The sequence below is a fragment of the Merops nubicus genome, unplaced genomic scaffold (assembly GCF_000691845.1).
Source record: "Merops nubicus isolate BGI_N331 unplaced genomic scaffold, ASM69184v1 scaffold44832, whole genome shotgun sequence".
NCBI lineage: Eukaryota > Metazoa > Chordata > Aves > Coraciiformes > Meropidae > Merops > Merops nubicus.
In genome coordinates, this window is record NW_008596416.1 from 2,768 (window position 1) to 29,792 (window position 27,025).

The 27,025-nt window shown below is 40.6% G+C and overlaps 2 protein-coding genes across 2 annotated transcripts; one reads left to right on the forward strand and one right to left on the reverse strand.

The window, feature by feature from the left end:
• Positions 1–593: 593 nt before the first annotated feature.
• Positions 594–10,988, forward strand: FAM177A1 (family with sequence similarity 177, member A1; the record flags this gene model as incomplete). Its single annotated transcript, XM_008936366.1, has 4 exons — positions 594–770; positions 7,932–7,998; positions 9,537–9,634; positions 10,432–10,988. Coding segments are annotated over 4 exons (555 nt in total), but the record flags the coding sequence as incomplete, so codon positions are not given.
• A 2,365-nt stretch (positions 10,989–13,353) lies between these two features.
• PPP2R3C (protein phosphatase 2, regulatory subunit B'', gamma) lies at positions 13,354–26,394 on the reverse strand (the record flags this gene model as incomplete). The annotated part of the gene is made up of 12 exons (XM_008936367.1): positions 13,354–13,795; positions 14,507–14,566; positions 17,677–17,814; positions 19,428–19,564; positions 20,205–20,280; positions 20,354–20,409; positions 21,559–21,691; positions 22,441–22,511; positions 23,395–23,492; positions 24,297–24,409; positions 24,997–25,101; positions 26,267–26,394. Coding segments are annotated over 12 exons (1,304 nt in total), but the record flags the coding sequence as incomplete, so codon positions are not given.
• Positions 26,395–27,025: the final 631 nt, after the last annotated feature.

Consider the following 27,025-nt stretch of genomic DNA (forward strand, 5'->3'; position numbering starts at 1 on the left):
TTATGCCTTTGATGAAGTAATATGTAAAAGCTCGACCAAAATGAAGTCTTTGTTTCGTTAGATACAACACAAAACCTTACTTAAATTCTGCGGCTGCGTCTTTTAAAGCTTGAGCCTGGCTGCTTGATTATCTTCCATTCGGTTTTCTGCATTTGAGGTGTCTGTCTAAGCTTGTAAAGGGGTGGCTACAGCCTATGAACTACTTCACTAACTTCACTAGATATGTGTTCCGAAACCAGCGATACTTCTACACATTAACACTTGCGTGCTTATCAAATTATTTCAAGAACAGTGTCCCACTAAGAAACTTCTACATAACACCATGCTTCTTCAGAACAGATGTTTTAATACCACCTGTCCATGCTGAAGTGAAGGCACTTACCTTTTTGTTAGTGAAGGGATCAGTTTTTACTTATCTGCAAGCAATAATGTTTCAGTCTTATCTTTCACCCAGAGCCAAGCTCTTGCAAATGTCCGTTGTATATGCCAGTCAATCTAAAATATTTTAAATATCTTAAGAAGTTTTTTAAGGGGGAACTTTTCCAGTTCCAGAACCATGTATTTGAGATAATGATTTCTTTTCTTCTTTGTAGCAACTTGCAAATGGAGATAGAGGCTTTGAGAATGTGGAGCTGGGTGTCATAGGAAAGAAGAAGAAAATTCCAAGGAGGGTTATTCATTTTGCAAGTGGAGAAACAATGGAAGAATATAGCACAGATGAAGAGGAAGATGAACAAGAGAAAAAAGACCTGTTACCGCCTGTAGATCCTGTAGGTATTTTACTTGATAAATGGCTGCTTTTGGTTTACTGGGTAACTACCCACATTTTGTGCTTTAATTGTTGTGTCGCAAATCTGATTTGGTATCTGGTATTGAAGAGTCTCTTAATTTGCTTGGCTCTAGGGACTGAGAAATATGTGAGCAGTATTCCTGAGAAGTTTTGTCTGGGGTCCTCCTCTGCTTAAGGTAGCCCTATTAACTAGAAATGGGTGTAATGTCTTCATGTTTCTAGTCTGTTCTCTCCAGCATTTCCCCCCTCTAATAATATTTGGTTGGTGTCTCCTTGATTCATACTGTTTAAAAAAATGTGCAAGGAAGGCATTTTTTTCCTTGTGCTTTGTGACAGTGGAGGGTTGAAGCTGTAATTTAATGTTACCATACCAGCAATTGGTTATAACTAAAAGAGTACAGAAGGCAAAGAAACGGATGAGTTGCAGAAATAAAGGAAAGCTGGTTTAATTCATGATATATGAAAACTAGGTTTTAAAGGAACAGGCTAGTCCATGTATGTAAAAGTTCACTTGTGTTGTAATCTGTTAAGATGTTGCTTGACCTGTGAATGCAGTCTTCATTTATTGATCCAAATTCCAAGTGGAATTTTGACAGTTAAAGCTGTCTCCCATAGTAGGTACTGTAGCTGCTAAAATATGATTTCCTTTTTGCCAGTGATTCCAGATCTGTGCTTAGAAGTACAATGAAATACATCATCTGCTTTATTCTGTTGTTGTGTCTGTTTGGTAGTGATGGTGTATTTGCAGAGCTTGCAGCCCTGCGTGCCAGTGCTGGTGGCAGCAGCTCCCTGCCCTCTGGGAGTCAGCCCCAGAGACAATCTCTCCACATCCCCAGTCGCATTTTTCTTTTGTGACACCCCCACGAACTGGTGTCCCAATCACCTCTTTTCCTTACCCTCTTATATCAATTCTTACCTCAATAAATAGGGTCTGCAGTCCCTGACTGCTGGAGAGGCTCCCTTCCTGGCCCTCTCTGGGCTTGTGAAATGCTGGGGTCTGAACCCCGAGCCCTGAATTAAGGTTGACATATGGGTGATTCCCACAGCCCTTCATACAGAGGTGGTGAGTTTGCCTTATAGCTTCCCCCCAGGGTGCGGCCGGCCCTGCAGGGAGAGCCATAAGGGAAATGAGCCCCAGGGGTCCCGCAGTGAGTTGACAAAGGTCAGGTGTCTGCTTGGGGATAAAAGCTGGGACCACTGGCAGGGAGTCAGGAGTGTCTGTCTGTGGAGTGCACTCCCCAGAGCTTCCTGGTTCAGGGCAGACCTCCTGACTCTCCCTGGAGCTGGGCCCCAGTCTGTTTAGACCTTTGTGAACGTGGGCTGATCGGGTGAGAGTCACTATGTGGGCACACTTCATAGAGTTTCCTGGTTGGGGAAGGACCTCCTGACTCTCCTGGAACTGGGCCCCAGTCAGCTTGGACCTTTGTGAATGTGGGCTAGGGGAGAGAAATATGTGGCTGCCTTTATCTTATGTGATTAACCTGTTGACTTGTTTGTCTCCCATTCCATCTATGGGAGACTTTGGTTCTTTATTTGTTCCACCTATTGTCGGTCGTGTGGTATCGTTGTTGGGGGCAATGTCAATTGCTAGTGAACTAATTGACTTATTTGTACCCCTGGTGATCATCCATGTAGTGACCTCTCTATATTCAATACCCTTGATTTACTGGTTTGTCTTCCTGCTGGCTGCATCATTCATGCTAGGTGTTGTAATTGGCAAAACAGCTTGGTTGCCTCTACTGAGCTAGAGGTGGAGACTCCTAAATTGGTGAGGTCCTTCCTGATGTGCAGTTGGTGCTGCAGTGTGGTCAGGTGGCCAGGAGTCATTACTTTGTGCAGCAGCTGGTCCTTCTTGGTTGCATACTGGAGGCAGATGCTGATGTAGGGCTGCTTGTTCCCACACTTTAGATAATAGTCTCTGCATGCACTGAAACCAATGCCCTGGCTTCTTGGCATTACTGTTGAAATTACTTCTGTACCATTGTTTGGGAGTCTGTAGTTAATAAATGTTGTGGTAGAAGCTCTCTGTTTACTGTACAGTAGTAGGCCTTGTGTATGTGTATCCATCCTGGGAGAGCTTTGCTTTGAAGGGACTGCAGTGAAGATTTTGACTTTCTTATTGTCTTCTGAAGAAGTGGTGGATCATAACAGGTTTGCATTGGGAAGAACATTCAATCACTTCTTTTTTTTCCCTCCCTCTGTAAAATGAATTTGTCTTGAAGAGAAAAAAAAAATCTTTTGAAGACTGAGCTGCAATGCGACTATGGGAATTTAGCTGGGATTGAGGTTCCGAGCGATTCACAGGTGGGGCTCTTGCATTTCATCTTGGATGGATTGATGGCACTCTTTCTTACTAGGCAGTTTTTGTGTGCAACAAAGTGTAACATTAGCCTGAGAGCAGCTAGGATACCATCAGTACAAAATACACGTGAAGTTTATAGATTGAAAATAAATGTATTACAGTCACAAACAATGAGTAGATGTTAAGCTGTTTGATGGATGTTGGTTTTGGTTGTTTTCCCTCTACAGAAGACCTGCTCAAAGGAATGCAAGAACTGTGAAACTTTCTGGATATTATGGTAGTGTTCAGGTGTCCTCAGAGAGCAGATCTGTTCCCCACTATGCAAGTCATATCAGATATCCATGGATGTGAAAGACATTTTTTTTCCCCCAACTCTTAATTAGCAGGGAGCCAGGTCTGTGTAGATTTTTGTGCCGTTTCCTCTCAGTAGAGGAGTTGCACTGTGGTGCAGTGGTGGAAGGCTCCCGGGCCTTGACGGCCGTGTTGCGAGGCTGGAGACGCACACGCCGCTGTACAGATGGACACGCACTGGAGAGCCCTCAAAGGTGCACAACAGCCCAGGAGGCTGTGAGGTCGTTCTCCTGCTCTCCAATGACAGCACCAAAAAGTACATTGTATGGCACAGCTAGGGCTGCTTTATTCTCCTTTGATAGATTTATGAAATCCTTAATTCTTATTACACTTTTTAATAAAAGGACCCCCCAAACCAGACTAGTTTATTGTGGAGCACAGTGTGCCTTATTACGTATTGCTTTTTACCTTGACAGAATAAACTTGATTAGACCAAGGGTTGCCATTAAGTGAAGTTTACCTTATCTGCTGCGTGCTTCGTGTATCCCAGCTGAGCCAGTCAATTGAAGAAATCTTAGTCCAAGCTGAGCTTTGATGTTTTAGCCAACAGCTGCCATAAAAATGTTTTTATTGTAGGATTTCTATAAAAGCAATTAAATAGTCGGTTTGCTGAGACCAGCATGTCTAAAACTTGTTATCTCAGTTGGGATACAGAAAAGTATGTTGCAAGTAATAGCTGTTTCTGGTCCAATTTATTTTTAGAAAAAGCACATTTAATATTTTGAATAAAAACTTTGCATCATGAAATTTCAAAGCTCAGCTGGTGTTGGCATCCTGGCAGCTTCTGAATGAGTTTAAGAGAAACAAATATTTTGCCGTGTTGTAAAGAAACATCTTCAGTAAGTTCCTTGGTTTAATTGTGTTTTGGAGCAAAGCAGACAATGACAATGTCTTTCTTACTAAGCCAAGTAACATGTATATGTTCTAATAATATGATAACCAAAGCACTTAGCATGATGGGCTGCTGCCACTCATAACAAAACAAATTCTCTAAAAGAACTGGCTCTTAAATTTTGCTTTGAAACAATGATCCTGATACTTCTATAGGTTAAGAATGACTTGAACCCAGAGCAGAGGGTGTGGTTAAGAAATTTTTTCCCCTGGATTTTTAAAATAAGAGCAATTAGTATTATCTGAGTGTTCTCAAATTAAACATTAAATGCTTTAATAGCATAAATGCTTTCATTTTAACTGAGTCTTCTGTCCTAAAATTTAGATGTTTACACTGATATATAAATCTCCATCTTCTTCTTTCCACCAAACATTTTTTTTGTAGTAACTAAATTTCTCTAACCTTTTATAGACAATAATCTGTTTATCCCTGGAGGTCCAGTTGCTATAAACTCTTTGCTGCATTCACGTATTAGATGACTAGGTATGAGGTGGAGCCTGTAAGTCTTTACAGAGCAACTGTAAGCAATTTAACTGTTGGTGATAACCTTAGCACTCATCCTGAGTACAGCTCTGCAACAAAGCTTCAGAAGATATTTAGTTTTATTAACCTTCAGTGCTCAGAAAGATTGAAATACATTCTTGCAGGAAGATTATCTTGATATCCTGTAGTTAAAAGAGCTTAACTTTAAAAAGCAAAAAGTCCTCTTTTGAGGACCGTTGAACTCTAATTTTCCTTTAAGAATTTGAGGATAAGGGAGAAAAATAGTCAATGACCAAGTAATAGCTACTCATAGTAGGGTAGAAGCTTTTTGATGGTGGATGGTATGTTTCTGATCTGTTTTCACTGGCGTGTCTTAGATGCCACAGTTCTACATGGTGCATTCACTGAAGGACTCATTATAGCAAAGACCAGTCAATAATTAAATTAAAATGCATCTTGGCACAGTAAACAATGGCTAAGTGTCTGTTTGTTGGTGTATAATAACTCTTCAATACAGAGTTTGTGTTTTCTTAAATCAGGAAATTTCAAATTATTCTTTTCCTCATTTTGCCATTTTCTCTGGCGAAAAGAAACTCTATGTTCTTTGGAAAGCCAAGTGTTGTTAGGGACCGAAATCTGGCAAAAATAAATACAGATGTGCATTGCTCAGGAACATGGTGCACTCGGAAGCTCAAGGGAGTGCATGTGTGCTCCCTGTGGCAGCCCCATACTAGGAAACAAAATCATGTTCTGCTGTTGAACCACAGGCCCTCTTGGTTTTGTCAATGGCTGAATTTGTTATGTTAATTCCTATTTAAAATTCAGCACTTGGATTAAAATTGTACATTAAGAATTTTTGTAATTTAAAAACCAGTTGTCATAACCACTGTGTTATCCATTTTAAACAAAGAAGGACCTGACTTGGGTAACTGTTCTCCAGTATTGCTCACTGCATTAAAGCTACTTGATAGAGTAGCGTTAGTTTGTACTGAGCTGCTCCCTGACAGCCCTGTTCCTATCACCCAAACGGTTCTGGTTTTCTCCAGCACCTCTTCTCCCCTCACGTTCACCAGTCCTGCTTCCGTGTCCAGGGTGCTCTGGGAAACCACCCAGATTTACCCGGAGGAAGTAAAAGGGGAAAAAATAAAGGAAGATTATTCCCTGGATGTGTTCTCTTGTTCCCAATTGCTCCTGGTGGTTTAGTCTCCAAGCTATCTCCTTCCTCTTGTTGAATTTGTGTGAAGTAGCTTCTCTCATGGTTTCATATTGCCTTTTGAGACACTTAAAAGAATGTTCCTTTTTTAAATTGAGGCAAGGTCAAAGCCTTGCTTGGCAGGAGTGAAGAAATATCTGGTTGGGCTTTGTCAGAAAGCAGAGGTTTCCACAAAGCTGAACTTAGAAGTGCTCCTAACATACCAAAAATGTTTTTTAATAGTGGTGGCAGAACAGTAGAAACAGACAGAACCTCTGTGTCTGCTGAGCCTCAGAAGTTCCCCATGTTTGTGTGACCACGAATATGGTAGAATAGTCTGTGTCTGAGTTACCTCTGTCAGGCTGAAGTTCAGCTTGTCTTTTCAGTGTCACGGGGGCTCTTGTGGCTGCTCGCTTGCCGCTGAACAGCAGGCCCCAGTTTGTCACCTGCGCTGTGTGGGTGCTTTTGAACCTCGTCACCATGCAATGAAGGATTGTGCAGAGCCTTGTCAAGGCCATTATTTGCACCTGTGGCAACAAGCTTTTCCAGGGCTTTTCTTGACTTCTTCAACTGAACAAACTCCAAAATGATTGTCCTCAGCCTCTCTGCCAACTGAGCTTGTAATCAATGAGCTGGAAGTGCTTTTGTGCAAGCAGGATAGCAGCTGGTTTTGCTTGCACTTTACCTTGGCAGGACATTTTCCATACCCACTGCCAAAAAATACACAGCATCTGGCGTTTTTCAGCCTGCTCAACTTGAGTTTCTGGCTTGACAGACGATTTCTTGCTGCATTGATTTGTAGAGGCTGTGCTTGGAAAGCACTGAAGTCCAGTAGCTTGTGTAAGTGCGCACTGAGGCTCTACCAACTACGCGCTGTAGCTGTATTATTTACAACAGTGTTGGTTGTCCCGTACAGGTATCTATTCAATAAGATCACAGAAAACAGTTACTATCAGTGTTCAGCAGCAGTTATAAATACATATGTAACTGAGTGGAGCTAATGGGTTTCATTTAATAAAAGCTGACACTTTTAACTGCTACTTTCCGCAAGGAAAGTACCTCTAGAGAGATCTTTACAGAGAGGAAATACTTAACAAAGAGCTTGCCTGAATAAAACAGACTGCACCTATAAGCATGTCCTACTTCACTATGACATTTAACTTTGCCCTTTCACAGCAGTGGAAGCCTACAGCTTTTTCCTCATTAGACTGGATTAGATCCCCATCTCCTTTTTGTTATGTGGCCTGTTGTTTGATTTTGGGGTTGCTTTTTTTTTAAAAAAAAAAAAAAAAGAGACACAGCCTCTTTACTTTGTGAAGAGGATAGCTTATGTATGCCCATTAATTTCTAAATTTTCTTTAAGTTCCTGTGTGTAAGTATCTCAGTTTGTCTAGTGGCTGCAGTATTTCCTCTACGGCGGTGAATATACCATAGTCGTGCAAAGGGCAACTCCTCTTCCTCCTCCTCCTCATCTTCCTGGCCTGTCCTTACTAAAAATTGTTAACCTCCATTGGAGCACTCCAGTCATGTGAGCATCTACCACATCTCTGGGATCTCAGCAAGGTCTCAGCCCTGCAGCCACACACAGATCCCCAATTCCTTTATTATTATGGGAGGGTCTTTCTAGTTACAGGAGGTACCTTGGGATTGAGTTGGATGCTTGTCATTCCCCAAGTCTGGAGGTGGGAAACAAAAACTAGTGAAGTAAATGTTCCCAGATGTAAACCATGGTTTATGTCTTAGGCCATACCTTGCTTCATGCCTGTCTGTTCCAAATTTACTTTAAGGCAAAAATATTGTGATAGGTGGTGACCATGAAACATTGCATATCTTTCTTCTCAACCCGTTAGAGTTTTTGCATGTATTATCATGTGCCATGAATGCAGAGCTTTATGTGTTCATACTACTCTTGTTCTGACAGACAACGCTCACTTGGGGACCCTACTTGTGGTTTCACATGCTGCGAGTTGCCACATCAACTTTATCAGGTATTGCTTTATTTAATTCTTGGGTAAACCAGTAGTGTAATATTGAAAGTCACTTTGGCAGACTGTAAATCATCTTTGTAACCATTTTTTCAAAAGTATGAATGAACCTGTATTTTAATCTGTGGAGATGTACTCTGTTGCCTTGAGCACTTTATCTTTTCTACTTTTAATCAACAACGGAAGAATGAACAGAAAATACCCATTTGCTGAATACTTTTCCCCCTTTTTCTCCATATGGAGTTAGGGTGGTGTTTGCAAGGGAGTATATCGGCTTGCTATTAGGTTTTGTATAGAACTGTTTTGTATGATGTTCTCTGAAAAGAATGCTGTTTGGATTAACTAAACTGACAATTTTTATGACAAGACAACTAGAAATTATCTCAAGGACACATCTAATTTTGTGCTTTACAAGAGACTTCTGAGATTACAAAATAGACAAAGATAAATCTTAAATTCACTGCATAGACTTTTCTTTGACCAGTGGACTTCATAAAATTCTGTGAAGTTTTGAAAATCCTTGTCCTAGTCTACATTCTTCCCAAGGTATAAAATATCTTTATCGTTTTTTTTTTTTAATAAATATTGTGGCATTTCCACCATCGTACACCTAATTTTGAATATTTTATAAAAGCTATTGTCAGTCTATTAATTAAATATTCATATTTTTAGAAACACTTTTTCTCTAACGTGACGTCTAATTCTATTCCTTGTCATATCTGTCCTCCATACACAAAGGTAGATACCAATTTCCTTTTTTCAGAAGCTTTTTATGAATTTGAAGGTTAGTACTTCTTCCTTCCCACTTCAGTTTTGCATTTGTAATTTGAACTGGTCTTTTGCACGGAGCTCTGGAAGCCAGAATATCTATAAAATTAGTTATTGTGTACATTGAAGCAGTCAGTTGCTAAATTCTAACATTGTTTTAAGATGACTCATTTGCATCCTTTGTGCAGATTTACAGTTTGAAGTGCAGCGTGTTTGACTTCTTGCTTGCCTTTACTCAAGAACCAGCACCTGAAAATTGAGACAGCTGAAACCTAAATATTTTATCAATCCAGTAGTATGCAACACAGAACATTGTTAAAACTGATACTAACTTGAAGTATGCGTATATCAACAAATAACTCCCTAGTTTGCTGGTACCATTAGACTGACATGCCAATACAGCTGCTAGCTCTGTATTTTTGTCTAACCTTAATTTTGAGTTAAAGGCTTATCCTTTAACTGATCCCTTAGCAGAACAAACCTAGATCCAAAGCTGAAACTGGTAGAATCCCAACAAATGCTACCGCTGTCTAGATTTTCATTGATCTCCATGTTCTCCTTTTGTTCATTCTTTAGCTTAAAGGATAGTTATTAGTATATTGAGCTAATAATTACATCTAAGTAGATTAGCCTAGCAGATTTTGGTTTTGTCTTGAGTGAAGTAGAACTATGGAAGATCATTCAGGAAAGATGACAATACCTTTTAAAATGAAACTGTACTTAAGAATTTTCTTCTAGATATTAATTGCATGTAACCTCTGTTTATTCTTTAGTGTGTGATTTCCTTGGGGAGAAGATTGCATCTGTTCTGGGGATAAGCACACCAAAATACCAATATGCCATTGATGAGTATTACAGAATGAAGAGAGAGGTATGTGTGTGAGATAGGGTCTTGCTCTCCTTTTCTCCCAGTTTGCCCTCCCTGGTACTTTAAAAAACAAAATTTGTATTCCAACATTAAAATGAAGTTTTAGAACCTCTTGCCTTCAGTTTCCATTTGACACATGATTAATGCTTGCTTATTCATCAGACTTTTCTCACCAGCTCATCAGTCTTAGAGCTGGCTGGGTCCTGACCACTGCTCTATTTGTTTCTCATGCGCAATGCATTTTAAATTGGGTGGAGCAGTCACTGGACACTGTAAAGAGGCAGCTGCTAGGAATATGCTTTCCAACTCTAAAACTTGTTCAATGACTTGTCAAGAGTAAATTGAACATGATGTTACCATTAGTTCTAAGTCATAGCTGGAAATGACTGATAGGTAGCCACTGCTTTATGCAGAGAAAACCCAACCCTTAATAACTTTTCTTTGGAAGAGATGGAAAACATATTTAAAGCTTTACTACTTTTTTTTGTATCTCTTTATTATTAAGAGCTGACAAAACTTTAGAGAAGATAGACTTGTCATTGTTGCTATTGACTAAAAATTTTTTTCTGTGCTCATTTAACACAGTTTAATCCTTCACTTCTGGTGGTTTTCTACATTTTTTTTTCCCATAATGGGAATTCTGGCACATGCCTCACGTTGTAATCAACTAATGAACATTTTCTAGTGGAACATAGGTCCATCCCTTGTAATAGGAACTGGTATGTTTTTATGGAAAGACTTAAAAGTAAATGTAAGTAAATGGTAAAGATTAGCTTATGAATCTGGTTATCTGTTTTTAGGAGGAAGAGGAGGAGCAGGAAAACAAGATGTCAGAAGAGGCAGAAAGACGGCATCAGGAGCAGCAGAACAAGGCACAAGCTGAAGCTCCTGTCCAGACAGACCAGCCTGAAGCCACAGCAGGCACTTCATTTGTGAATGTAAACTTTGAAAATGAGGGAGATTGCCAGTTTGTTGGGGAAAATAAACAAGATGTAGTTCCTGTCCCTCCATAAGCGTAAAGCGCTGGATAATGTAGGAGATAGGAAGTGTCAGGTGTCACAATCTGGCTATAAGAAGCAGGAAAAATAGGATTAAGCTTGTTCAGTAAAATACAATTTCTAGCATTCTTATTGATCAGGAGAGAGCTCGGCAATGTCTGTTCAGTCTGTCTGCCTATTACAGGCTGAGGCATTCTGCCAAACTGGCAATTCAGTTAAAATGAAAATTGCACTACAAATATTTGGTCTCATATTTAATGTGTGAGCTGATTTATGTGTAAAGCAAGTAAAAATGTCTTTTCTCTGAATTGCTGCGCCTCTTGACACCCGTGGATGGCAGGCGCAGTGCTGTTCCCTACTCCTGAACACCTCTTTCTGATTGGCATCTTGTTTGCAACTCAGCTCTCTGTGAATAGATTAATAGGAATCGAGATCCTCTAACTCACAAGTCATTATGATAGTATGGGATTCCCCTATTTATTGTCACTATTGTGTGCATGTATCTTTTTTTTTGTGTTGTTAACACAAGATTTAATGTTAATTAGATTTAATACCCACTGACTTTTTAATTAAAAAAAACCCAACACTTAAAGGAGGCTGTAAACACCCTCAAGAACTTACTAACAAGTACCAGCACCCTTGGAGGCTAATAGTGCTCTGCTTCACTCGGTGCTGTAGCAAAGTACAGAGCACTAGTAACAGTGGAAGATGTTCTTACTCCCAAGTCGAAGGATTAGGAGACCCACCTGCTTCAATACTTTACATGCTCTGAATGGTCCTGGGAAATAAACTAAAGTGTTGCTAAATCACACTGAACACACTGGATGCTGTGTACGGTACCAGTCTAGAACTAGGAAAACATTTCTGGACATAGGTTAATTAAGTACTTGGGTAATCTAAACAGACTACTTGTTTCATGTTAAAATACCAGTAAGGGATGTGCCATTGCAGATGTGTTTCCTCCCTGTAGCACAGAATACATAAATAATAAGAATTCACAAACCCAAAGTCCTGATTCATTCTTTTTCTTAAACACACACTTCTTTACAGTAGACAAAAATAAGAATTACTGTTCGTTGCAGTGAGATGCACAAAGCTCCAGAGCTTTGAAGTAGCTTCAAATACCTATTAAGGCTATTTTACTGCCATAACTTGTAAAAGGAGAATGGTTTACTTTGTACTTTGAGACAATCGGCTGTCAGTGCCCCAGTCACCCTCTATAGAGAGCTAGAACTAGCGTAGATAAAGGAGCAGAGAACCTGCACTAGTCACCCTGTGAAACATTACTTCTGCCCTTGAGATTTCTAAAAACATTTTTTAAATAGTCTTCAGTGAACTTTTGTGTTGGGTATTGTATGTTCCTGGCCTTGGTTCCACTATCTAAGGACCCTGATGTACCATCAGAGGCCAGGCTACTTATTTATGAGTTTCCAAAGTTCAGTTACATATTTCAGACAACCCTCTCTCTGCCTAAACTAGTGTCCTGTAGAGCACAAATTCCTTCTCCTGTCAGCTGCCTTTAGCATTCCAGCAGTAAAAGTCTTCCGAGGAGGATTCAGTCATCAGCTCTCTTCCATCCGTTTGGATTCTCTGTTCTTTGCCTCTTTTTGAACTGCAGGACAGAGGGTGCTGACAGCTGTGTAAAACCATTCCTTAGCCCTCAACATCTGCCAGGGAGAGCTTGCTTCCAACACCTGGGGGATCCACAGAAAAACAGCTTGTTGGGAGTTCTTACACTATCAAAGACAGAAAGCCTCATGCAGCTCACGAGTAAAGCCTTTACAGCTGCAGGGGATGCTTTGCTTTTCTGCCAGGAAATTAACCTCAGTCGTGTTGGGTTTTTCTCCTCTGTTATCTGTTGCATATGAAATGCTCTCACTGCCTTGGGTTTAAACTTCTGTGTATAAAATACTGTATTAACTCACTGTGCCTTAACTTAATCCTTCCTTCAGTTTTTTGCAAACTGTATGAAAGTAGTTACTTTCATAATGGTTTAATTTTTCTGTAAATGCATTAATTGGTTATTTTATATTTAATATAATTTTTTGAACTGGAAGTTGGCTATGGATTTTCCTTTAGAAGGGTGTGGTCTTTGAAAGATGTCTGCACCCAGGGCACTATGCCTGTCACTCTTCTATTGAGTCATGCATCCTGGTGGATTATTCAAGCACTGAACTTTGAGATACCACACAACCTGTTCTGCACTACTGTAATTTTACCTGAAAGTTGAAACATTTCTATGGTTTTGTTAAAGAGGAAGACAGTTTCACCGTTCCCGCTGTAGCTCAGCTGTACAATTAAGTTAAATTACATAAAATACTTGCACAGGAGGTAAAGGTGATGAAAGCCTTTATACAGGTTCTTGGATTAGTTTTACCTAGACCTAATGCTAGTGCAGTTTTATTTCTGTTAATGAACCTCAAACAGGTAACTATTCAGTCAGTTCCATAGTTACTCACTTTTTGTTAGACACGTAGAGCTGGATAGATAGAGAAGATAAAGGCCTAAACTCTTCATCTCTTACTGGAGACTTTTGCCTTTACAACAGAAGTCTCAACAGTGGTATCATTAGAGCCAGCCATACAGGGATGAAGCAGGAGGCTTGGGATGGCTGAGTGGATACAGGCCACTGCTGAAGATGCTAAGGATCACATCCTTAGTTTCAGGGTAAAGTGAAATCTAGAATACAGTATTCAAATAAGAACAGGGCCTGGTACACAGGAAAAAAGCCCAAAAATACTTATTAAAAAAAGGGTTATTTCCATTTCTTAAAACAACACTTGCTTTTTTTTTATTCAGAAATCAGTTCTGCAATTTCTGTATATACTACATCTTATATTATAAGAGGGAGGGCAGGGAAGTAAATGGGAAAAGGAATTGATTCAGGTAATGAATGTTTCCAGCCTCCAACAGTTGGTGCATCAGATTGAAGTATCTTTGAGATATCTCTAGGGATACAGTCTGCTCCTGTTTAAAGTCACGTATCATCAACATCAGCAGTGTTGTCATTGTCACTTGCCACAAGGACCTCTCTGTTCTCGTATGTCCAGAACCCATTCAGATCAATTAGAATGCTGGTAACAGTGTCTCCTTGACTGCTATTGATTAAGTCTTGAAGGGAGATTTTGTAAGGATCCTTAGGCTTCACCATATCAAAGATTTCATCCTATGAAAGAAGAGACAAAATTGGGGAAAAAAACCCCACATGCATTAATGAGCAGAATAATGGCTACTTTATATCATACACAGAATGATCTTTGGGTAACTAGTGCCACCCACACCAATTTACAAAAAAAAAAAAGAGCTCTTAAATCCCAAACCATTTAAAATTCAGAGCACAATAATTGGTTACAGATAGCAGCAGTGTGTTCAGCTCCCACATCTCAAATAAGAATTTGCTTTCTGGGGAGGCACTGGCCTCAAAATGACACTATGAAACTCAGTTTGCTTGTATAAGCTAAGTTTATAAAAAAAAACAAAAACGTACAAGAACTTCTGTAAGTACTAAAACTGCTAAATGTAAAGCAGGTAGTAACTAACAGAGTTTTAAAAACAGGTGTTCTAGTCACCAGTCCACCCCTCAACTCCAACAGGTGATCCTGAATTACAAAATAGGCATACTGAGTACCTTTAAGTGTAAGGCATAGCAACATGTATTTAACAGATACTTTGTCTATTAGTAAGGACACTACTAGAACAGTTGCATGCCAGATTTCTTACAGAGCAAATGCTGAAGAGAACATTTTCAAGCCTCTAAGTAGGAAAGTCAGATCATCTCTACTACTGTGCAAGTAAATGTACAACAACCTAGAAATTAAGTAAATTATGAAATGCGTATTCCAATATTTCATGTGATACTGTATTCAGTAAAACTAACCTTGACATCCTGAAAAGAAACTGGTTCTTGTCCATGGATTTTCATTTGTTCCTGAATAGCCTAGAAAATCCAAAAGTTAGGAATAGGTAGTACAGTGCTATACTGAATTGTGTGAAACTTTTGACACTTCTGCATCTTAAGCTGTGCTGCCCCGTAGCAAACAACTCATGGTACAGCTTGCAATCAGTTCTCTCCCACAAGTGGGGCAGGCGTGAGTCATGGCATAACCAATGCCACGCATCTCTAGGTTCACAGTTCTTAGTCACCGTGATAAGAATCCAACCTTCATTATGACCAGTGTTTAAAAGCTCTTCAAATGCAATATGAAGACATTTGAATATTATCATTCCACACTCAAAGCCTAAGATCGTAATACACTCAAATCAGAAGGTGCCATTTTCCAACAAAGTGTGAAATACTGACGAGGGAAGGACCAATGTGCAGAGAGACAGAGCAGTGTTGGCTACTCACACTTCCAGTTACTTTGAAATTGGAACCTGTGTTCTGGTTGATCCAATAATAATGCGAGGGAGACAACGTGTTTATTTGAGCATTTGTCCAGGCATAGAAGGGCTCTCTCAGTTCACGCCATTACCAGGCATTCCTCATTTTGAGCAACATACTATTCCTTTCCATTAGTTCTTTTAAGGTGGTACTAAACAGCTGTGTCACCAAACCTCTGCCTGCAAGTAACAACTGTGAACAAACCTGTTTCACCAGCACAAGCTGTGCAGCCTTGTCAGCACAGCTGCACCAGCACAGCCTCTGTAGGTGCAGACCTGCCCACATCACACTGCCAGAAAAGCAGTTATTCACCCACTGTTGCACAGCACCTGCTGCAGTCCAGGAATCTGTTCAATAACTGAGGCATGGAGTAAATCTGTAGCTCTGGACAAGTAGAAAGATAGCCATGCCACAGTAGGTTATTGCAGCATTCCTTTGTTAAATTGCTTTACTGCGGCAAGACTAAACGTCACGTGTTTTGTAAGACGTAAAAGCGGCAAATTAACACCCTCTATGAAAATCAGAGTCAGAGCCAGCTGGTACAGTCCCCGGCCTCCCTGAATCCTGCTGCCACGTGAACAGAAGGGGACAAAGTGGTGACAATGGTGAGCTGTGAAAGCCAGCAGAGAAGACGAATCATTGCTTAGTTCCTTTAGGATCCTTAGTATTGCCAAGTCCTGGGCTGACAGTTGCCCATCAAGCACACAGTGCAGCTACAACTACTAAGCAAAGTTCACAGCGAGCAACAAAAGGCACATGCAAAAACCTTGCCTGCCCCTGCAGCAGAATAACCCCATGCAGCAGTATGCTCTAGGGGCCAGCTGGCTACAAACAGCTCTGCAGGAAGGGTGCTGGAGGCCTTGGTGCACAAAAAATTGAACACTAATCTGCAATGTGTCCTCGTAGTGATGAAGACGAGTATTACTGGGCTGCATTAGTACACACCTAGCTAGCAGGTTCAGGGAGGCCGTTATTCCCCCTGACTCAACATTTGGAGCCATCCAGATGCAGCCTCACAGCTTTGAGCTCCCCTTTATGAGACATGGGCAAGCCAATGGGGACCCTCTAGCAGGCTATCAAAGCACAGCACAGCTGAGAGGACAGGTGGGAAATTTGGATTATTTCACCAGGAGAACAGAAGGATGGGGTGGCGGGGGAAATGTAATTACTACCTTCAACTACCTAGGCAGGTGTCAGGGACTCTTCTTGGAGAGACACAGTGAAAGGGCACGAAGCAGTGGACTCCAACTGCAGCAAGAGGCACTCCAGTTAGACAGCAATGAGGGAAATGGTGAGAGGAGAAAAGTCTCCTGAGCCAGGGCAGTCAGACACAGGAACATGCTGCCAAAACAGGCTGCAGAGTCTCCCTCCTTGGAGATACCCAAAACTCGCCTGGACAAGGCCCCGAGTGACTCGACCTAACTATGACGCTGGTCCTGGAAGCTGGTGCAGATGGCAGGAGCACGTGACCTCCAAAGGCCTGTTACACCTTAAATTACGTGATGGCTCTGAGGCACTAAAAAAAATAAATTTGTGGGGTTTAAAAAAAAAAAAAAGGTGTTTTTTAAGCATTTCCTTTTTAGGTCATCCAGATAAAAGGTCTTATTTTTATAAAATCATATGCTTGTAGTCACTACCAGAGTTCATGTTCAAGGGGATACTTATTCCAATATAGAAATAATGTGGATATCAGATTATGCCTTGAGCAGGCCTGAGTGCTTTCCCTAATGAGCTGAATGAAGCATGTACCATGTTCACCATACTTTGAACATACAGCTAAGCACAATGACATTGTTTATTTTTACAGTTGTAGTACAAAGATCTGCATAAAGAAGATCAAAGTGGTTGTCCCTGTGTCTGAATAGATATCACTGAAGAGATGTTGGACATAAAGCATCACGCCCATAACTCAGCCTAAACCATCCACAGCAAACCCACTCTTTTACTGCATGACATTCCCTTTCCCAAGATACCTCAGGTATCTACTGAATAAAAAAATCAAAACAACAAGATGACAAAGCACGTGTGTTGTCATCCCCCCAAGCCAAAACCACTGTAAGTGAGGAGAAACACAAAAAAACATCCACACACAAACCACAATTTGGATGAAAACTTTCGGTTAATTTTAGCAGCAACTAAATAAGTTCATCTGATTTAAAATGTATTCTGAGAGCAAAAGATAAAAATACAGAATATGAAAAATGCAAAGTTTTTTTTCAATCAATACACTGAATGAAAAATCTCAAAGCTGTACAGACCCATCACTGCATTTCATTACTTTAATTTCTTCCAATAAATTTTAGGATTACAGTGGAAATTAAAACCATGGGCTATAACCAATTAGAACCATCATAAGAGATCTTAATAGGTAACCATTAGGCAATTTTAGGACAATTTCAATTAAAAAAATCAATGGAAAATATTTTTCCTAAACGAAATCAAACCAGGTAATTTCAACTACAGATAAAATATTGAAAATACCTTTTGAATTCTTTCCAAGTTTAAGAACATTTTTTAAAAAAATATTTTAAATCTTCTTAGAAGTAGTTACTAGCCTCCCAGTGGGGACTGGTAATTCAAAGCGATTCCCTGCAGATCTGCATGCAGAAGCACACAGGCTGTAACACTATAAACACAGAAAATGGCCTACCTGTAAAGAGACTTACCCTAAAGAAATAATTAAGGGAAAAGACATTCAGGTATCCTTTGTTCTCTATATCAAGTAGTTTGAAAATATATTGCAGAGCTGCAGGCTCCTTTCTGTTTTCTAATGCAAGCACAAAGTCCAGGTAGGTCTTATAGTCCTAAAAGTAGATACAATCATGTTTATTACAGTCTTCTTTTAAAATTGATTTTGCAAGCTTGAACTTCATAATTGGCAGCTATTTCGTTGTAGGGGATCAGTCTGTTTTTTGAAAAAGAACACATGAAATAGAAAAGGGCTGCTGCTACCAACATGAACAAAAATGTTAATGACTGATGATGGTAAGAAATCCTGCCATTTTAGAGGTAAAATGGGATTCCAAGTCTAAATCTAAATTAAACATGGTATATACACACTTTAAAATGACATTTAATACACCTTTAGACTGCAGAACATATCCAACTAGTGAAGAAAAGCCATATAAAAAGTTTTCATTACCATGACTTAAATGTCCAGGGGCAGTAAGCCCACCATCACCAGACAAAAGCCAGAATAGGTAGTTTGGCAAGTCATGTGGTAGAAGCATTAGCAGGCATCAGAAATATGGGTCATACTTTTCTTTTTCACTAGTCCTGATTCTTGGTTTCCCAGTGAAGATAGTTGTGACAAGGACAGAAATCCTTCAGTCCTGTGTATATAATAACCCTGTCTACCTTAAACACCAGAGACTTTCTGCCACTCAGAGGGAGCTTGACAGGCTGACAGCAGCCTCATCAAGTTGAGCAGAGAGAATGCAAAGTCCTGCATCTGGGGAGGAACAGCCCCATGCACCATTACATGCTGGGGGCTGACTAGCCAGAAAAGCAGCTTTGCCCAGATGGACCTGGGAGCCTTGACAGGCGACAACGTTGAACACAGGGCAGCAACGTGCCCCTGCAGCAAAGGCTGCTGGCACAGCACCCTGAGCTCCACCAGGAACAGCTCTGCTGGCAAGCTGAGAAAGATGATCCTCCTCCTTTACTCAGCACTGCTTAGACCACACATGAGCACTGGGTCCTGTTCTGGCCTCCCTTATACAAGAATGAGACAGAGCAAGTCCATCAAAGGGCAACTAAGAGGATCCCTCATGGCCTCAATGATTCTGTGATTCTAAAAAAAAAAAACAAAAACCTGCTAAGGTGGCAGAAGGACTGTATAATGAATTTGTAATTTATCACTTCTAGAATTCAGTTACCTGAATGCAAACAAGAGTAGCAATGCATTAAGTAAAGCTTTCAAAATAAATATCAATGCAAGCTTTTAATTCTAATTTAGTTAGACTTCCCATCTTTCACAGCTAGGGAAAGCTTACTAGAAAAACATTGTTGTCTTCATGCAGAAGTGGACAGGTTAGCTAACATGCACTAGTCTCAACCACTTGTCTTTTGTTCTTTTTACAGAATTAGGTGTAACTGAAAATTGCTACATCTATACATTCTTTTCAACATGCACTTTATGTTACTGAATCCACAAGAAGCTTTACTGTGAGCTGTCTGGATTCTGTATCACCTCTGCTTTTCAAATCAAGCAACTTGTCTGTAAGCCACATTGCCATAACCTTGCTCTGAAGAAACTGAATTTTTCTAATCTGCTGCACAGTCATTTCTGTGCACAATGAGAAAAGTTACTTTACCTCAAGCTACTCTTTATTTTACAGCTACTGATCATGAGACATTTCCCACCTCAATAAGCCAAAGCTTTTCTGTTGTGAATGAAGTGAAAATACGTGATTACCATTTCCCCATCATAAGTTAAGCATTCCTGAAAGACACGATCCAAAAATATATTGGTCAGAGTCCCTGTTCCATACCGGGACAGTTCTTCTTTGCTGAGCATGCCATTGTGATCTTTATCAAGGTTTAAATACTGGCCTAGGGAGGGCAAAACATAAAATACTTATATCAGCAAAGAACTTTTTTCAACAGAGAAAGAAAATACAGAAATTTAAAAATATCTATTTAATTTTAATCATAAACTTAATGCAGTCAAGTGGGAATACACTATATCCCAAATAATATTCACAGATCATCATAAATGAGCACACAACACGGTGGGAGGAGAAGTAGGGTGCCTATAACAAGGTGTTAATAGTTCTAGTTTAAGATGATGGCTCAAAACTAAAAGCTGTGCATATAGAGAAAGTGACAGAAGGCTAAGAGCATATTACTTTAAGCAGATCTAATGTAAGCATGAAAAGAGCTAAAGGCAATGCAAAAGCATGAACAGAACAGCCAAAATAGAATGTTATGGAGGGATCTTGTACCCTGGGCAACAGGCACAAAATGACAGAGGATAAAAGTGTGGTAAAGAGCAACAGAGGAAAACTGAAACTGTAAATAAAGTCACAAAGATATACTGAAAGGGTGGCTACAGGAGTTGCAAAGACAAGTTACCAGGAGGATGTAAAGGGACAAAATCAGAGGGCAAAATAACACTAAGAATGTGACTAAGTCACACAAGACAGAGGAGAGAAAAGGAAGAGAAAAAGCATTTGCATATAAAGGAACCTACCATAAACTCTTAATGCGGAAGGAGCAGAAAACCAATTTGTTTCCTGACTTTCTTTAGAAAGTTCTTCATCCCTTAACTAAGTGAAACAGAAAGTTAGAATTCAGGAATAGTAAATTAAAATACAATAGCGTATGGTAAGAGATCTTTACCTCCAGTAAGTCATCCAGGAAGCTGCAAGCTAAAATATCCTGTATCTTTATCCTCCCTGTAACAAGGGAAGTAAAACACATTTTAACAATTGCTCAGCCAACATATCCATTTGACTGTTCTTATTTAGGTGGCTCTACTTAAGGAAGAAGTATTCGGAGCAGGAAAAAAAAACCAAAACAACACCAAACAAAAGCAACTTCTAACATCAAGGACAAGGCTGTAATTCAAGAGATAAATAGCTTTTAAAATGACTGAACAAAACTAGTCTGACACTAGCAGAAGAGGAGTTATCCTGAAGCCTTAAAAGCCAGAAAACTAGATTTTAAAAAATGTGAGTGTTCAAAATGTAAAATAAAAAAAAAAACAAAAACAAATTAAAAGCACACTTAAAATGTTTGTTGGAATAATAGTGTCTCTTAAATGATGTGATTTTTTTTCTACCTCTTCAGCAGCTACAGATGTGACACAAATCTAAGGTGGCAGAATGTTCTGCTGGTGTAGCTTTGATTGGTGCACAGATGGTGCACAAAGAGCTGTGCAAAGCAATGGCATTGTAGCTTCACATAGACTCGCTCTGTGTAACTACCTTTGCCAGAGACTACTGCCCACACAGCTCTGGCATCTTCGAGTGGCACAGGTAGCTCCTGAGAACACCCACACTGTGACTGGCACCAAGGGCATATGCAACAGCAAACTGCTGTCTGAGGGAGCGACGTCTGTAATCAGGGTTTGCAGCCATAGCTGCAAACCTTCTCTAGCCAGCTGAGGTGGTGCATCCAACGTAACCACAGGGAAAGCACACACTACAATAAGCACTCTCGAGCATTTCCACAGCCCTGGGGGTGTTCTGCAGAGCAGTCCCGCTGTTAGTTGCTGTGGGTTTTATTCACCCCAAATACAGAAAATTAGCTACTGCAAATGATACATTATGATGAAACAATATCTTATTTGTCAGTTTCTGTGAGATAACTCTACAGTCCCCCAAATTATGGTGATCTCATAGAAATTCATTAGCTGCAGAAGTAGATTATTAGACCCATGTAAAGACTCGTGGTCTTCAGTAGAGATTCAAACACAAGACTGATTAGTGAAAGCCTACAAAGACAACTACGTACTACTTGGAAAACACAACTAGGTCCAGTGGAAACATTTAAAAAGTGAAAATACTCCCGGCACACTTAGAATTTTGAAAATGTGGACCTACCTGTTCTGAGAGGATCCAGAAAGAAGAAGAACTTTCTAACTGCTGTGCAGACATAGAAGGAGTAAAAAGATTTTTCTAAACCATCCAGTTGTGGCAAAGTAGGGATGAGTTCCAGAATATAGTTTTCTAAATCCTGCAGAATTAAGAAAGAAAAGAAAGCAAGCTTTAAACACCACTATTGTTGCTCGTTTGCTATATTCCGTCCCGGCTTTCAAGTATATTTTGTTGAAAATACAATCCTGTAACAATGCAGGAAAGCAGGCAAAAAAGCTTCTGTCTCCATGCCAGAAATTCTAGGTTATATACATGCACATGTGATGCCATGACTGAAACGGTCTATAAATAAAGCAGAATGTTAATAAAGTAGATATTTACATGTAAATATAAACACATTCAACTGTGCCTTCTTCAAAGACCAATGTGTAACTGCTAATTGGACTATCCTATTGCTGAATAGTTTCACACACCTTTTTTATGTAGAGTGGTAACTACAACCTTCTTATTTATTATATATTAACTCCTGTTCCAAGAGCAGAATAATGCATTGAGGCCCACCCTAGCCATTCTTCTGTGTGATTCATACTAAAGAAAAGCTATTTCATTAGTATGCTTTACAAAGTCTAGTAAAGCACTAATGGCAAAACCTTGAGATCTAGGATCCCTTTTTCAGAGAATCAGCCTTACATTAAAACAGCTAGCAGCACTCTCACCACCAAACCTCTACAATACAGAGGCTGCTCTTTATCCAAACAAATTTTCCCACCCCAAATCTCGATTATGATAGAAGCTTTCTCAAGATAAGACCAGAAGAAAATTGGAGCCTTTCTGATGCTCTCTCATTTGGGTAAAGATAGACATGAAGTTAATCAAGACTTTACTTACAGACTCTCTGAGGTAGCCCTGTCCTGCCACGTCATATAAACTGAGACCTATTCTTGTCTGATGAAGCCATACTGGAAAACAGAAAACGGAATTAGAATGCAAGAAACCTACGGGGGCTTTGAGGCCTCGCCAAAAGTTATTCTGAAGGCCAAGAGGCACTCTTGAATGTTAAGTGCCTCTCTCCATTTCCCATTTTTCTGAGATTTAGGCAAAGTACATGATATCTACCAGCCCCGTTTAGAAGTTCTGCTTCAGTCTCTGAGTTGTTAAGTCACTAGCAATATAGGGGATGCTGTGGCTGAGACTTATAACTCAGTGTGAGAAATGGCTGAGTAGGCCCCACATTTCATCTGGCACGTGCAATCACGTGGATTCAGTCTCCTCCTGACCTACAGATACATGCAGCAGCACATTTTCACTGTGTTGGTGTACCATGTGGCACACAGATTGCTTGCCAGATTGCTACAGCCCCTTGTGCAGTATGAGATGTTGCAGCAACAGCCAAGGGTCCTGAGCTGCAACAGGAGGGTTAGAATAACATGTGGATCTGCGTTTGCAAGGAGAAGGGACATTAACCAGGCAACCTACAGGACAGTGTGCATGAGGCTGCTGTTAAAGCACAGCAACAGAGGTGGAGTTAGGATCACACTTGCCACCTAACTTTACTGTCTTGCTCTTCACAGTGCTGCCTGAATTAAGGAAATCAGAACGACAATATGTATAATAAACAGGGATAACTCTGGCTTAGAGGAGAGGTGGATTTCAGAGGGAAGGTGAACTCCTATCTCCTAGTAACTGAAAAAAAAAATAATCTAAAGCCTCCAGGAAAACAGCAATAGCAATCAAGTGCTAGATGTCACTGCTGTTGAAGAGAACATCAAGTACTTCATAAAGCTTAAAATAGCCTTGAAAATAAAACAACTTCTCATTAACACAGAAGCAGCATCAACTAACCTTTTCGCATGACATAATTGAAAAACTGCATGATAGATACCCTCCCATAAGGATCATTATGGAGTAATTTAGCAAAGATCTTGGCTGTGAAGAACTGCCTGGAAAATATAAAGACAAAGCCACTCCTGTGCATCTGATTACACTGCACTGACAGATCCAGTTACAGTATCCAAAACTCACAGACACTTTAAAAATACTGTTTTAACAATACAACATCTGTGTTTTCAAAGATGTTTAACTTCCTACACCACACCCATGAAGAGGGATCCTACCAAGTACCAATGGTAAACAGTAAAAAGCAGTTGCTTTTGCTGCCCATGAGACTCTGTGGCAATGTGGGAGCTTTGAAAACTTTCATTCAATTTAATTTCTCTTTAGTACAATATACTGGGTAGCTTCCAATCTTGTACAACAACATTCAGATAAAACAAACTGCTGGTACTAACAGCTAATCTGCCTCTGCCCAAAACTCAGACCTAAAGCCATGTGCAGAACAGCAGTCTCCAACAGGAGCACAGAGAAGGAACATTCACTGTATGCTGTACACTGAATATCTGCTACGAAATTTTCCATCAGAAGGTATTAGCGAAGCTTGGGCAATATCACTGAAGACATAATTTCCTCTTTAAATACAGAATGTGCTGTTTAGTGGCCACTAGCATAATAAAACCACTCAAGCTGATAAGAATTTCATCTTCAAAATGATGCAGTACCCCTCTCGCAGACATCTCTATCAAAAGTTCCCTCAGAGATGTAGGGCAATACAACATTGCAAGGATGCAAAGCAACTAGCTAATCAATAACTATATGGATATGATTTTTCTCTCACTATAAACTGTTTCCATCTATTTCAGCACTTTGGTTTATCCAAAGCAAGCACACACAAGAGAAGAAAGCCTTACTTGCATTTAGGTCCAGCTTTTTCCCCAACTTTCAGAAAGTTCTCATAGTTGATCATTGCTTCTTCCCCAATCATTGGCGATGTCTGATGTTTGTCCAGCAGAAACCAGAGATTCTTAAAAGGCATTTATATTTGGTTAAGAAGATATTGCTCTAGCGGTGTCAATGTGCTTAAAACAGAACATCTAAAAATGCAGTAAAAATATGGTTTTGCTGCAAGGTTACCTCAGGTAATCAGGACACACCATCAGTTCAGCCAGGCAAGCAAACAAGCTGCATTCCCACTGCTCTGAAGTGGCGTTAAGACACACACGCACACTCCCCCCCACTAGGATATCTAGGGTCACTTTCCTGTTGTCTTTGCACTGGAGTGAACTCAACCATCTTTGGACTCTCTCTCAGTGATATGTAAAGAGAACTTATTTCTTCTTCTGGGCCCACTAGAGAAACTGTTTGAATATGCTGGAGAACCAGAAGCCACTGATTTGTCCCTCACACACATCAAAACGAGGAAGCTTTCTGACACTACCAACCCAAGACTGCAGCACTTGAGCTTTAGCCAGTACTTCACAACCAGCCAACATGCCCAACCACCAAACACCTCACCACAAGATTCTGTGCACAGACGAGAGGATCAGCCTCTGCAGAAACAGGAAGTCTCCTCAGAAGCCATTACCAGGCACGTAGAAAATATGTTCTTACCTGCAGCTCTTCATTGTCCAACAGCTCTCTACTTTTTCTTTGCAGAAAGACTGCTCTAGATTCTTCTCTCAATTTCTGAAGCAAGATTTCATCTTCAGCTGGCAGCTAGAAGCAGTGCGGTGTTTTAATTTTCTGTACAGTGGTACCATCCCAAAGCTACACATCTAGCAAGTACTCTTAGGCAGTCCTGACTCTCACACTACAATGGAGCTGTTTACTTGACAGAAAATAACGACCAGTCTGCCAGAATGCTGTATGGAACCTGCTTCTTCTGCAGGGCTATCGCCTGCACAGTGCCTCAAACTATTTCAATATTGAAATGATTTATTTAAAGCAGGACATCTTTAACGTGAGAGACAGAGGCCTACCTCATACCTGACAACCCACCCAGCAAGCACTTCCCCACAGCTGCCAGGTAGGAGGGCTCGCACATAACAGACATTTACTGCCGTGTTTTTACTGAGGAGAAGGCAGCACGTTCTGTTTTGCGGCAGGCCTCACTCTCCAAAGTGTGAACGTCTGCCAGGCCTCTTTTGGCCAATAAAACAGATGGAAGAACACTTAGTATGAAAGTTCTGCCTAAATTTACATGCAGAACTGTACAGCCCCACAAGAACCTGGACAATTGCATATGTATCCATCACATGAAACATAGGTGCTTGAGAACTTAACTAGCAGAAACCCATGACCTTAAGGGATATGGGACCATGTGAGTAAGGCAGCAGCTGAGTGGTCAAGATGACAAGTGCTAGCAATACCAAGATGCTGAATTTATGCTGACAAATTACTCCATCCCAATCCAATTCATTTCACACAGAAGTTGCCAGACCAAGAATTTCTGCTGGATGATGCAAACAACAGACCTATCTTCAGCCTGCACGACCAATGACCCACCATTTTCATGAAGCAGCATCCCATCACATCTTAATAGAGACAGAAAGATACATATTTGTAACACTAGCATGTCAAAATCTAGTTAAAGCAGGAAGGGTGCCTGAAAAAGAAAGAGGACTTCCCATCTTCAATGAACAGCCAGGCCTACTGACTGATTAGCCAACTATTTCATGGCCTTTGATGAGATGCTTACCAATTACCTGAAACTGCTGAAATCCACAACTGTATAAAACAAAGAATTATGCTTAGCAATCCACATCATTCAGACTTGAATCTACTTAAGCTTCTGAAGCCAAAGTGTCCCTTTGAATAAGTACAACTTCCTTCATAACACAGAACAGTCTCTTGTTGAGGTTTATCTGGATACCTCACTTACCCTATAGTAGAATCGTGGTATGTTCATGTATGACGTATTGCCACTTTTTCTTCCTCCTTTCCATTCCATGTAATATTTTGTGAATAGCTCCATTTCTTCATCTTTTAGCTCTTGTTCCGTCTTTTTGGCTGATTAACACAGAAAAGAATTTCAGCTTGTACTCCAAACAGCATTTTAATGTAGCAAGGAGGTAATGCTGAGCTATGCTGTGTAGTAACACAAGTATTAAGTGGAAATGAACAGAGCACCAGCTTATTTGTAAATTATACGATAGACACACTGAATATGTCACATATGAATTCTGTCTAGTACAAAGCACCTCTCTCAGTAACTGCACAGCCCCGGTTCTCTGCAGCTGCGTGGCTGTAACAGACGTGGTTATGAGCGAGGGTGCAGCAGCACTCTTGTTGAGCAGTACCAGCAGCGCTGTGCCAGACACTGCTTATCGCACGCATCAGTGGAAAACCACCCTTCACTGGGTAACGCCAGCGATAACACCCGGGGAGCAGCAGGGTGCTCGCTGGAGGCGTTCAGGGCCGGGCTGGACGGGGCTTTGCGCAGCCTGGTGCAGCGGGAGGTGTCCCTGTCCCTGGCAGCGGGGCTGGAGCTGGAGGATGGTTAAGGCGCCTTCCAGGCCAAACGCTCTCTGACTCCAGGGCGGCACAGGCTCCCCGAGGGCTCCCTGCCCGGGCTGCGGCGGGGAACGCACCGCACACCGACCAGCGGCCACAGCGCCCGGCCCCACGGCCACGAACTGTG